Genomic DNA, 13,908 nt, shown 5'->3' on the forward strand with positions numbered 1-13,908 from the left:
AAGAAGACAAAAAACCCCCAACAATAGTTATCAGACTCTTGAAGCTTGAAATGCTGTTTCCTGTTAAATTATCTCAAACGTTAAAGATTGCTTCTTCACAGCATTGGCTGCTTAATTGCTGCTGCTTCATCCTCTGACTACATGTCTGTAGGGAAAATCCTTTTTAAGGTTTAGCAATACCAGATTTTCAGAGTACATTATTCCCACTGCAGTCTCCTGAGTAATGTATTATATAAATAGCATAAAACAAGTTTAGATAAACAAAAAACCAAATCCATTTAAAAATTTTAATTGAAAACCATGTGGGGGGAAAACCCAGTCTGATGAGAGATTACGGATTTCTCCTGGCAGTTAATAATGCCGCAATTTTGACTTAGATTTCTTTATGGCAAAAAGGCCTCCAAGGGGAAGAGTGTATGCTTATAATTAGCAATTGTGGTGTGTTAGACTAATGCAAATGAAAATAAACTGAGAACAGTAGGAAAGAGGAAAGAAGTTGTGCATAGCTCCAAAATTGCTATTTTAGCTTAGAAGCACCACCCTTCATTCAAAATGCAAAACACACAGAGCCTCAGGTCTGAAAGAGTTTCAGGGGTTACACTGTGGTCTTAACAGCTGAGAGCCAAAGGTTTGAACTCACCCCACATGCCAGAAGTTCTGTAGCTGTATGAGCTAACAGAGAGGACATGCACTGAACCCCCTCCTCCCTCCCCACACCTGAAGTACACAACCACCCCCAGCTCCTCCCTGGTGGGCTGCAAGCACCCCAGCAGCCAAGAGAGGCAGGAGCCCAAGGGACCATCACCCTTTCCCCAGGCAACCCAGAATCCAGGAACATGAACTACTGCTCCTGGGCCTCTACACAGGAGCATGCACTGGCTCGTAACTCCCTGAACTGAACCAACTGGCAGGCAGAGCGAGCAGGCTACTGGCACACAAAAACAGGAGCCAAAATTTCTGTTCGGATGATCTTTAGTTCACCTATTCCTTCATGGTCGGTAAATTCAAAGAATATGCATCGAATAATACTTCTGTTTCCTTTGGGGATGTAAACAGAGATATTAAAAGCAGGGGATCTGTTGCATGGCAGTGCTCAGTAACTGCTGACACAGAGCCCAGGGACCCTTGCTGGTGAGGGCCAGATCCTGCAAGAAGGATCTGCAGGTTAAAACACAAATGGGTATAGACAAATGTTTTTCATAAATCATACTTGGAAGTAAAGTCTTCTCTTCTGAGACAAATGCTTCCAGCTTCCTGAGCTCAACAATTATTTTCAGAATTGAGTAAGGACTGTGGGAGGTTTAGTGCAAGAACTGCAATGAGTTCAGTTTACCTACTCAATGACCAAGTTTTCCATCACAGCACAGTTATATTGATTGTCCTCCCAAAGCTTTGTTTAAACACTAATGGATCAGTTCATGATCTGCAATGTACATTTACACAGACGTGTTTTGCTATTTCTCTGTTCCAGTCTATAAATAGTCTCCAGGACTCCTCATCAGACACCAGATATAAATAGACCAGCTTTTTGTACACAAACACATACCCTGATCTGAAAAGTAACATCTACTGCTTTTATGTTATTTGAGGTTTCTAATTATTGCAATAGGCAGTAAGTCAGAAGGCTGATGTAAAATTCTGTCCAGCCTAGGAACTGGGCAAACATCAGTGTGGTAAGTACTGATAGCATTTGATCAAAGAGTTTGTGCTGGGAAGAACTCAATGTACTTACTATGAGCACTCTCCATCCTGTCCCTCTGCCTTTCCTCCCAAATCCTGAAAATATTTGCAACTCCAAGTCTCTCAAAAAAAAAAGGGAAAAAAAGTCTTGTGAAAAGTCACAGATCATCATCATGTGATGTTCAAAGTAGTTTCTGAAGCAGAATACTGTGGGTATCAGATGCAGCTGGAAGAAGTACAACTGATTTTAATTACAGCATTATTCTAGGAGCAATATCCAGAGCCCAGAGGGCACACGGGTCCTTGATCTTTGACCTGCAGCCTTATCCTCCTGTGAATCTGCCATCTCTGCAGTAATTAACACACTTGGAAGCCTGCATCATCTGTGACGTATGTTAAGTTCATTGCAGCTGCATGAAAGCCCATCATCTGAGCCTTTCACTCTTCCATTCCTGCAAGCTTTTCATTCTTTGCCAAGCAACTGAAATACATGGGCCTTTAAAGTATTCAGAGGTCTTCAATTTAAGCAGCAAGTATTGAAAACACTAGAAATCCCTGCCGTGGAGGTCTCCGTTTGCTCTGTAGGACACCACACAAACAACCATCACAAGCTGTGGTTTGCATTCTGAGCAGCAACAATCAATCACTGAATAGCAAGTTACGAGGCACTGCTTGACAGCAGCTGCAAAACCAGCTAAGTTACTATGGCCAGATCTACTAAAAGCTGCAGGAGATACTTTCAGGGAATAGAAGGGGGAAAAAAAGTATTAGGGAAAAAAAAGAAAAAAAGAGCTAATTGGTAAGATTAGAAAAGAACCAAAAAATAACAACACCCCACATACATGTATGTTCCAATGTATTTACATTCGTGAACACAACTGTCCTTCAATACCTGCTCTGATTTTCACAAGAACAAGCAATTATAAAAACCTGCAATCAAAAGTGCAATGAGAGCAAACATGAAGAGTGCCACAGCCAAGCTTGCACGGTTGCACATGGGCTAGCTATATAGAAACACCTTTAGCAGAAAAGAAACAGTGTTTGCTTTGGAGCACCAGCTAAACAAGCTCATTTGGTTTCTTGAATGCTGTTTTTGTTGTAGGACAGTAATGGATCAGCAAACACGTGATAGCAAATTATGTGAATCCAGGATGTCAAACTGCCCCACGGCGAAGAGGCTTTAAACTTCCTCTTCACATGATCAGATTAACACTCAGGCCTACATAAAAGTTTAGTTCACAAGTTTGCTTTTATCCACGGGTTCACGTGCTTAAAAAAAATAGAGACTTTGACTTTCTCAGGGATAGTTTAGGAAGCTATCCTGCCTCTTCCAGCGAAATTATCCCACGAGAAACCGGATAGGAATTTTTCTCTCTGACATCTCACAGACCACAGCTATCCTTCTCCATTTAGTCCCTTTTATTTTATGATTTCTACCGAACTCATTCACATCCTCCTCCTGTGTTTTCATCCTTCTAGAGCTCCCTTGAGCAGCCCTGTGAAAGCTACAAAAGGAATTCAGAACAATTCCTTGTGTGGACTTGGTGGACCAAGCTGAGCTGTACTTTGCTTAGTTTGGCAGATATTCCCAGTATTACAAAAACTGCTTTCACAAACAAATACTCAGTTTGCAAAGTCTCTCTCCCCTACAATCCAAAAAAAGACTGTCAGCACATCATTCTGCAACGACTAAGTAATTGCAAAATACTTAAGATACTCGGATATTCCCCTGTATGAAAGCACTTGGGAAGCTGCCATTTAGCATCTAGCTGTAAAACCTGCACAGCTTCTGTGGATAAAAAGTCTTTCCCCCCAGAGCTTATTACAGATGTTTAGGAAAACGTAATCTTAAGCAGGGTTGAACTATTTAATTATGTTTCTACTTGGGATGTCAGATGTAAGGTTAATGAGAAGATAATTAATTTTTGACAGAAAAAAATGTAGACCACTCCATCCTAATGGAAAAGAATAGTGAAATCTTTTAGAAATTACTAATTTAAAGGCCAGTGTTGAACACTTGCTCTTACTGTCTTCTTAAAAGACTAAGTTCCATTCAAAGAGCCCAAAATAACATGAAAATGTTGCCCTGCCATCTACTTGTTTCTATATATTTATATTTGTAGCTCCTACAACACCTCAGATAACACAGTTTTAAACAAGAACCAAGTTCCACCTGCTACCTTGCCCATCCTTTTATCCCCTAGCTTCCAGCAGCTGAGAAGCTGACGGCGAAGGGCTGGCCTCAAGTGAATTGGGCACAGACCTGGCAGAGCCCATGCCTTCCTGGGCATGGAAAACAGGACAGGACCCACTTCTGCAACTCACCTTCTGCTGGGCCACTGCTTGGAGGTCACAGCAGCAACATGCTGCTCCTCATTATGTAACAGTTTCATTAGGTATTACCCTGTTAGATCAGAAATAGCTCATGCTTATCCCAAACACTGGATTTCTGGACTATACCCTGAGAGAGTACCTTCTGAAGTGAACTAAGGAACAGAGCTCTCTTTCAGAAAAACTGCTGAAAGCAGTATTTGACCTCAGTTTCCAGATTCTTGGGGATCCACAGCTGCTTCTGAGGGTCCTGAGAAGGCAACTATAGAAAGAACTTGTCTGGCCTGTGTTCAAGTATGTTTATGCACACCATGTAAGAGTTTCCACTACTTCAGGAAATTTTTACAGGATCCGCAAATCCTATTTGGAAACCACAGATTTAAAACATATCCTCCAGTAAACAAGAGTTTTACTGTTAAATATACCCAGGAAGTTTCTCAGTATCTTTTTCTCAGCCTGTTCAGTTTCTTTGGACATGGAATTCTTGCCTCTGTGCCTGCCAAAAAGGAAGGTATTTTGATACAATCCATACCATCATTATAAGACACAACAGAGATATATTCATTGTGGGCAGTAAGTATGGGGTGCAGTCTCCTCACAGTTGAACAGTCTGCTCCCTCCTGCACACTGTCCACAGCAAAAGGAGAAAGAAAAAGAAAAGTTGAGAGGGTAATGAAGAAATGCAGTAACACTTACGGTCAAGTCCATTGATGTATCTCATTGTAATTTCACAGTGCCCCCAAACTGCACTGACTATGGGGTAAAGTTTTTTCCCTTTTAGTCCCCTGAAGGCCACTCCAAGATACTGTCCATCGACCATGAAGCTAAGCGTCCCTTCATCCATATCCAAAACCACCAGTAAGGAGTCTGGGAGTACAAAAGACTCATCTGGTTCCAAAAAGACAGGGTATGTGACCCCGGGCTGGTTTTTACAGTTGTGGTAGAGTTTGTTGCGCCCCAGATCCCAGCCCCAGGATTCAGTATTGCTACCAACCAAGGACGTGTATCCCACCGAGTGCAGCGGCGCCTCGGCTGTGGAGACGCCCACCACGGCGTGAGTCCCCCGCTGCCTCGTGGGCCAGTGGATCTGCCACACGTGCAGGCCTCGTGTGTAGCCCACCTTGCCCCGGATGCAATCTGTGCTTTGGGCCACCGGGTGTCTGTGAAAAGTCAGTTTATCGTCTTCCTTTACAAATATATTTAAAGAGCGATCTTCGTTATTCCAAGCGTGTTTGTACTGGACCTCCAGCTTGGCAGGGGGCATATCCAGCAGCATGTCCAGGCGTGCGGGCTTGCAAAAATCCGGGCCTCTCAGCTCTCGTTTCACAGGTCTATAAGGGGGCTCCCTCACATCCACAGACTTTATGCTCCCTGAGATTTTCTGGCCCATTGCTTGGCTGCAGGTTTACAAAGGAGAAAGAAAAGTTGACTTTGGCCCAACGTCACCTCATGAAAGCACCGTTACACTGAGCCAGTGACCTGACAAGCCGACTGGATTTACTCCTCCTGTTTGGAGCTTTTTAGCAGCAATGTTTCCAGAGTAAAAAATGCTCCTGAAAGAAAGCAGAAAGTTTCCAGTTAGTTTAAGAAAGCCAACAGAAAACCCACAGCATATTTTTGAAGTGCTTCTTCTCATCCCTAGGAGCTATTTTAAACACCAGAGCTAAATTCACTCCTCCTTGTGAAGTGTCCTGCAGCACTAACCAGGCTGCCAGCAGGATGTGGAGCCCACCAGCGCACGGAGCGCAGACAGTCATTTCCTCCAATTCATAATAGGATGCAGACATTCCCCACCTTCTGCCCTTCCACCTATTTTGTCTGGCCAAGTTCACAGCGGGCCCAAAGCAGGCGGACGCTGTTCCCCAGCAACAGTGATAAACTTTATGTGCAGCAGTAGCTTCACTTTCACTTGTGCTTTTGGTTCAGTCTCAGACATGCACTAGGTCAGAATCTCCTTTTACTTCCAGATGTGCTCTGCCCTGGGCCCTGGTGACAGAGACTTCAGCTTCTCTGCCCTCATTAAAACAAATGCAGCCAACAGCAAATGGCTGCAAAATGCAAATGTTTCCTTTTAAACTTATCCTGGCATTAAATAAAAGGAGAAAACCATCATAAATTCATCAAGATTTAGTTTTGGTTTTTTTTAAAGAAGCTAAAAAAAAAAGAGAGGGATTGAGGAAGAGGAGCCATGGAAGGACAAATAAAGAATGGCAGTTTCAGTTCTTCGGCAGACATTTCTAATGGGCAGCTAGTGCAGCTGGGGATGTTCCTCCTGCTAATGGACAGCAGGCTAATTAATCCACAGCTCCCGTATTTCAGTATTCAGCTGACCTAGAACACATTAAGACACATTAAGGGGAATACATGATTTTGAATTGTATTATTTCTCTGCTTCCACAGATGAACATGGTAAAGAAGCACCAGGAAAAACCTGGATAATCTAGATTTAGTCGCGTTTTAGAGCTCAGGCAGAGAGCAGAGGTAAATCAAGAACTTCTAAAAGTACTAAAGGAATAAAGATGAAGACAAAGTCCTAAAAACTCAAATAGGGGATTGACATGGGATCAAACAGAGTATCTGCAGCACCAGACATACTTCTGTCTTCTAGCAAAATCAGTGCCAAGTCCAGGAATGCTCAAATACAGCCGAGTAGACCCACTCTGTTTATTTACTGACAGAATGATGAAGTGTTTCAAGAAGCAAAAAATCTCCACACTCTCAAGAGGCTGAAGAGCCCAGGTGACAGGGGGTTGTCATAAAATACCAAACAGCAGATGGGCAGAAATGTTCTTGCAAAAAACATCCTGCAAGACTTCACTTGGTAAGTCAAGTCCATGTTCTTCCTTTTAAAGAACTTCTACTCCAAACATACTATCCCATTCCAAAGATGTCTGAAAGAAGATAAGAGACATGCAATCACAATAGAAGGAAACAAAAAAGTTTAGGGAAAAAAACCCTGTAAAGTTTACCATCCAACCGAATTTGAGAAGTGAATGAAGTCCTCATATTATTTCCAATGGCAAATACCATGTAAAGTATTTTCTGTACATATTAAACACAGAAATTAAACCACATCTATGTTATGTGAAAGCCTTCTTTCAAAAAAAAAAAAAAAGAAGAAAAAAAGTAAAAAATTGAATTTTTAAAACCATATGACAGTTAAGTTACTACATGAAAATATTTTCTGGTGACTGGTCCCACAAGGGTATATGCCCACACCTCAATGTGGAAGAACCAACTCGTTGCACCTAATTTTAATCTTTGAAAAGAAAAAAAATATACATAGGTATCCAATCCTCTCATGTCACATTTGCAGGAAGACTCACAATTCACAGGAGCTCTCCACATGAAATCAACTTGAATGATCCCCCTTACTCCTTTCCAAACCATGCAAAAGGAATCCAAAGCTTTAAACAGCAATTACATTTAAGTTGATGCTTCCCATTTCCAGTAGTGCAGAAGCACTCGTGGGTTGTTTCAAAGCTACAATGCCAATTTGGCCCAGCAAAGCAAGTTCAGGACTTTATTCCACACCAATAATCCCACGAGAAATTAAATAATGACACTAATACACACACAGGGAAGCAACAGGAGTAAATCTTGTAAGCAAACTTTCATAGGAGGACACATGCTCAGGGCCTGGGTAGTTCCTTTTAAAAAGGTGATTACTTGAGCTTGAAAGGAAATGAAAAGGGAAAACATCAGATTTTCAAGGGGAATGTCAGTGATTCCTGTATAGGATTTAGCTCTACATGCCTTTGAAAAGTTCTACTTTACCACATTCCTGTCAGGGTGCTGAGGGGAAACAGCCGGGGAAGTCCTCAGTGCATCCCGCTGTATCACTTCCTGATCACATGAGAAACTAAACTTGGCACAGATGTTTACCTGGCAAATCACCAAGAAATTATAAACACTGAATTGACTCACTTGGCAAGCCAAAGACATTCTTCCTCATGTGCCCCAAACTGTAACATAAACAGGCTTCTAATAGATAGATCAGTAATTCGGAGGAGTAAAATGCACCATTATGAGTAACTTGATACACACACAACCCTGCCTGTACTCTGGGATGCCCTCGGTAAGTACTTTGATTTGAAACTCTATCTTACAATATTAGGTTTTTCCTCACACATGAACATTACCACATAAATTAATTAAATAATGGAATATTTTGCCAAATAGCTTTGTATGGATATAGGCTGAAACAACAGTGGAAAAATCTTACAGTTAGACAGCTCTGGTTGCTGGAGCTGAGTAGTAGCTGACAGGAAGACTTTACGTGAGGAGTAGCCCTGCCTCCCAAGCCAGGCAGCAGCAATGTGAGCTCCACGGGGAGCAACTCATCCACAAACTCCTCCTGGCAGCTCACAACAGTCCCCTTGGGTGCTTGCAGGAGCAATGTGTCTCAAAGGCCAGATCATCTACTGCCTTGCCTGTATCCTGTCCTTTTACACCAAGCAGATGGCAGAGACACAGCCGAGGCACGGAACAGCAGGGAAGCATCACTTTGCCCTCCACCCCATCAGCAGCTGCTGCTGGAGGGACACAGCTCACCAGGGCTCAGCCTATCTCCACCATCAAACATCCCCTCCCTACTTCCACAGGTCACACACTTGCAGCGCAGAAGCCTCAGCAAAGTCATACCTGCCCCACTACTACGGGGATCTGCAGGCAGCTTCTCCCCACCCCAGCAGCTCCTGGGAAAGCCGAGCACACTCCCCCAGAGGGAAGGGGAGTGACAAACAATTCATCTGGCAGAGGTACCCCAGACTGGCTTCCCGTCTGCAGCACTGGATGGATACACCACACAACACTAGCAAAAGCTGTGGGTTAGGGACGGAAGATTTTTCCTGTCAGACTCATTAGTGTTCAACCCATTTACAGAAATATTTGGTTGTAAAACCTTCTTACCGTCTCCTGAGTTAACAAAAACTTGTCAAAGCACAGTGTCATTCGACTCCTGTGACTTTTTGCAATCTTACACCTCTTAGAGAAACTTCGATTTCCTTGCCTAAATCTTCTCACCAGACACATGAATATTCAGAAATAGAAAGACCTGAATTTCCACTGTAAAGTTTTGCTTTGAAGGTTTTCCCAAATCTTTGCTCTTCCAGTAATTTCTAACCACTACAGGAGTTACTGGCTTAATGTATGACCTCTCCATTACACTGGTTTAGTGACTAACACTAAATTTCACCAGTTATCCCTGCGATAAAAGATATTTAGTGGAAAATAATCAGCACCTGGAAATCTCTGATTGAGAAGACTGTTAGCTTTTGCAACCTAAATAATTTCTGTCTCACAGCTTCCCATTCATGCCAAACTTTGTCAGGCTACAATGATTAGACTAAATGTACTGTACAGGAACAATACAACTCCAAACAGGAAAAGTGTGTCAATGTCACTTAGCAGTGTCTTCATTCAGACTGCTAAAATATTTAGGGAACTTATTCACAATAAAACCACAAATTACACTTACCAGAGAAAGGCTTGCTGGGACATCACTTTGCTGTAATTAAGTAGGGTGCATTTTTTAACAGTTTGGTACGTTGGCATCAGTAGAACATAACTCTGATAAAAGAAACATGCCTTCTGCAAAGTCAGCTTTCAGCATTCATAGTTATATTTCCCTCCGGATCACAAACTAGACAGCAGGAGGCTTGGCAAACACGCATGAGAAATGAACCACATAAAACGAAATTCAAAGCTACATTAGGAAGATGCTAGGGGGCTCAGGTTAATCCTGCTAAACCAACACTTAGCCAAAGAGTGAGAAGCAGCAGGTGAGCCCCAGCTAATGACACTGACCAGTGACAGTGGCTATCACAAAAAACAGGGAAGGAGATGCCTCTATCCAACAGCATTTCCAATGTCTACAGAGCAGTTCTCATTCTTTTTTTTTCTTCTTCAGCCAGACCTCAGTGCCACCTCCCCTGCCAACGTGGGCTTTGTTGCCAGCCAGCAAGACTCCTGAATGCCAAGAGAGGCAGCAGGAGGCTCTGAACCAAGGCCACTCCTCTGTGGGCACCAAAACTGTTCGTTCCCCAGATGCTTGAACAGAACAGATACCCTCAGTGTTTGAACACTGAATCTAACTCCAGCCCCAAAGTCCCCATAGAAGGAATAGGAAGAAGAAAAAAACATGATATGCTGTGCTGGGCAGATCAATGAAAAGGGTTTATATGTTCAAGGACAAGGACTTTTACCCCCACCCAGACAATGTGAAGGCACAAGGCCCAGTGTCTATCAACTTTGTTCCCAGTGTGCAAACAGCTACATAACCATGACAACACAGTTTTGAGGGTGACAATGAGTTAAACACATTTTTGGCACCTTAAAAAGGCTGGCTAGCTTGGATTCAACTATAGATGCTGGTATCCAACATTGTTCAAAATGGGCAATATATCAACAGTGTTGGCTTCCTTTGTCAAACTGGGAATATGAAGTAACAAAGCAACCAGACAAAAATGCTTGGCTATTCTAAGCTATCCTGCGCTACAGACAAAATTTTAAGCTGCTTGCACACTTAGCAAATGACATTTAATATGTGGGATGAACAATGCAGCAATAAGTCATGATTTCTTCGATTCCTGAAAGGAATGCAAATCCTGAAAATCCCAAGGACATTCCTCCATAAAGAGTAACTTGTTCTGTAATGTTAAAAAAATGTAATTGTTTCAAAATTCAGGATAAGCTTGTTATTAAAAAAAGACTGTGCATTTAGCTGCTTGGAATTAGAATAATCTGAAATACCACACCATCTGTACCACCCGACTTAGAAGCAGTTTAGTCATATGACAAAGAATGCAGAAAGAATCCTGAGTAGCAATGAATACAGTGGAATGTATATTTTTAAATACTTCCATCTACTGTACTCTGGAACTGAGCTGACTTGAGGTTTTGGGTTGGTTTTAGCCTTCCTCTCTCTGCATGTGTTTCTGGAATTCTCCCCTCTCATGATGAAAGTTGGTTTTAAATGTAGACATTTCTATCCTGAAGAAACATGAAAGACTGAAAATACTTTCAAGTCTGTAAACAGTTCTGCATAATCCCTTCTCAGAATACAGCAACACAGTTTGAAAAATAAATATAGTAACAGATTATAACAAAAATTGCTTTCTTGTACTAAGCAAGTACTTTTAAAACTAGCAATATTTCAGTCTAAAGTTCCTGAAAGAAAACAGCACTTTTCTTTCCAAGGTATTTAACAGGATCCCATGTGATCCCACAATTACCATAAGGGTGCAAGTGTTCAAGCTGCTACCTCCTTTCTACCAACCCTTCCTAGTCATTCTTCCCTTTTGCCTTCAGCCACCTGCATTCAAATGGCCTTGAAAAAGGTCTGCCTCAGAAAACTAAAGCAAGTAAAATCTAGTGTTTTATTTTGCCAGGTTATTTTCAGGTGGATAAGCCCTCTGATCTGGAATATCAGGCAGTTATGTAAATGCTTGCTCTGGCGAAAGGAAGGAAAGAGAGAGGGAGGGAAAAAAAATTAAAAGCTCAAAGGCAGAACCATCTATTTAGGCAGCAGCCCAAACCATGGAGCAAATTTCCATAGTCACTTCAAGCTGCCCTAAGGGGCACAGCTGAACTTCATGTCTGAATTCAGCAAAGGCATGAGCTTCTGCTTGTATCTTCCTCTCTCTTTGGGCACAAAATCATTCATCTTTCACCCTTCAGCCACCCTTCTGTCACAGTGAATACCTTCCTGACTTGCCAAACAGCTGATGTGACCATTTTTAATATTCAAGTGTCAGGGTTATAGTAAAACAGCAAATTAACACACAAAGAAGGCCTAATGCTAAATTGAAAATTGTTTTCAGCTTGCCTTTGCATTTTACAGGATCATTTGCCATTTTACATTTCTACTCACCCTGCTTCACCAAGTAAGTAATACCAATAGGTATCACACACGTGAGATTTAAAGCCCAAAGAACAATTAAGTTTTGATATTGCAATTACTCAGTCATTACTACTTTTCACCAGCCTAACCCTTTTGTTTTTAGACAATTCATGTTACATTTTACCTCTATGGCTTTGTAGAGGATCAGTAGCCCTACAGCTTCAAAATTGGAATATCCATTACGTGATGGCCTCAAAACATCGCCGAATACATTCCCACTGCCTTTCTTTCACTGCAGTTCCTTTTGCTGTAATGTGTAGTGGAGCCAGTCAGCCTTTAAAATGAAATAAGTTAAAAAGCCATAAATGAGAGAAATACTCCTGGAAAGCATCATTCCTCAGTCTAGCCAGTTGCAAATCCCAGGGCACATGCCAGAGCTGATCCCTGAGCAGACTGAGGAAAGGCTTGCAGATGGTAGAAAGTGACAATCAGACAGATGAGAGCTCCTCTGGCTTGACAGAATCATTCACCAGAACTTTAATGCAACTGCAGAAACTGTAATAGCACATTGGAGAGAAAATTTGGCCCCTCAGCTCAAGCTTCAGTCTTTGATTGTGTCAATGTCTTCCAAGCTTGGCACGCCTTCGTACATCATGAGGGAACCTTGGCCTGCAATTGGTTTTCTAGGGGCAGTACCATGGTGAGGATGGGGATAAGGAGGAACACTCACTAGTAGTAGCTCTGCAGGCATCCACGGCATCACAAGGCTGCTGTAGATCTGCCAGACTCCACAAGAGATGGCTCCGTTCTCTCAGTGCCTGTCTGTACATTTTGCAGTGGATGATTCTAGGGCCTCACCTCTGTATCATTTATAAAAAGACATTCACTAACAGCTTAAAATTTGCAATGCTTCTGGAATGACCAGGATACTTTTGTCATCTTCTTTTGCATCCAAGTCTTTGTTCAATTCCCATCTGGATTGAAGCAGCACTGTACAGACAATACCTTCTGCTCAGCTGAAGCAGCCCATAAGAGGCAGTTCCTGATGTGACCTGGATTACTTTAATACTTCCAGCAGTGCTGCAAAACTCCAGTGACACAAAGATACCATGCCTCCAGCCAAATACAGCAGACAAGAGCGGAAGATATTCCTCCCCCTGCAGTGAACCGAACAGACTGATGTTGAAGAGATGCCTCAAAAGGCTGTCTTGGACAAACCACGGGTGGACATAAACAGACATGGGGGTCAAACCCACTTCCCCTCACTCAGGGCTGCACAGTGTGAAAGGGAGGGCAAGGCTGGAGGGAACCCAGCCATTGTTCTTGCACAAACATGCAGGAGATGAATGCATGAGAACAAGTTTGATCCTGAACAAAAGCGTATTCTTTTGTTTAATAGGAAAATAGACTTGCACAATCACACCATCTGCATCCCTCCTAACCCTTTCCCCTCAGCTACTTCAGTCAATAGCCACCCTCAGCCCAATCTGACAGAGCAGCAGCAGGCTCAAGGATAACTGTTCCTACAGGACAGGATAGACATCCTGGAAGTGAGCACATGGAACACCAGGCTGGGCTGCAAGGCCACATCTTGCCAAGAAACCCTGAAGAGAATGAGCTCACATCAAAGCTGTAACTGCAGGCAAAGTGACCTGAAGATTTCATGTCAAGTCAGCCAGAAGACACAAAACCAGGAAGCAATGCTTCATTAGTCCCACAGTTCCTTCTTTTAAAGGACAGAGATTAAGTAAACACACTTTACATATGTTAAGGAAGAATCATGACAAAATCAGATTGCACAGATGATTCTGTATTTCCCAGGTGAGGCAACAAATCAAGTTTCTTTGGAGTGCTGACAAAAAGACAAAACTACTTCCTGATAAACAAATAAATGTTTTCTCAAAACCCCACATTTTTTAAACGACAGCAATGAATTTTGTCTGTTTCAAAAACCAGCCACTGCTAAAGCCCATCTGTCAGTAGAGAACAATTGCACAGACAAATGGGGATGATGGGGAAAGTAATATAATAGAAACAAACCATCTAAGCTCTAA

The 13,908-nt window shown here is 42.4% G+C and overlaps 1 protein-coding gene across 1 annotated transcript in view; it reads right to left on the reverse strand.

The window, feature by feature from the left end:
• Positions 1 to 13,908, reverse strand: part of SPSB4 (splA/ryanodine receptor domain and SOCS box containing 4) — a 79,937-nt gene that overhangs the window by 52,052 nt on the left and 13,977 nt on the right. The window contains exon 2 of the mRNA XM_082288331.1: positions 4,708 to 5,564. Within this exon, the coding sequence (XP_082144457.1) occupies positions 4,708 to 5,401 (694 nt within the window). The 5' untranslated portion in view covers positions 5,402 to 5,564. The remainder of the gene's footprint in view (positions 1 to 4,707; positions 5,565 to 13,908) is intronic.

This window comes from Coloeus monedula (assembly GCF_965178545.1).
Source record: "Coloeus monedula genome assembly, chromosome: 10".
NCBI classification, from domain to species: Eukaryota; Metazoa; Chordata; class Aves; order Passeriformes; family Corvidae; genus Coloeus; species Coloeus monedula.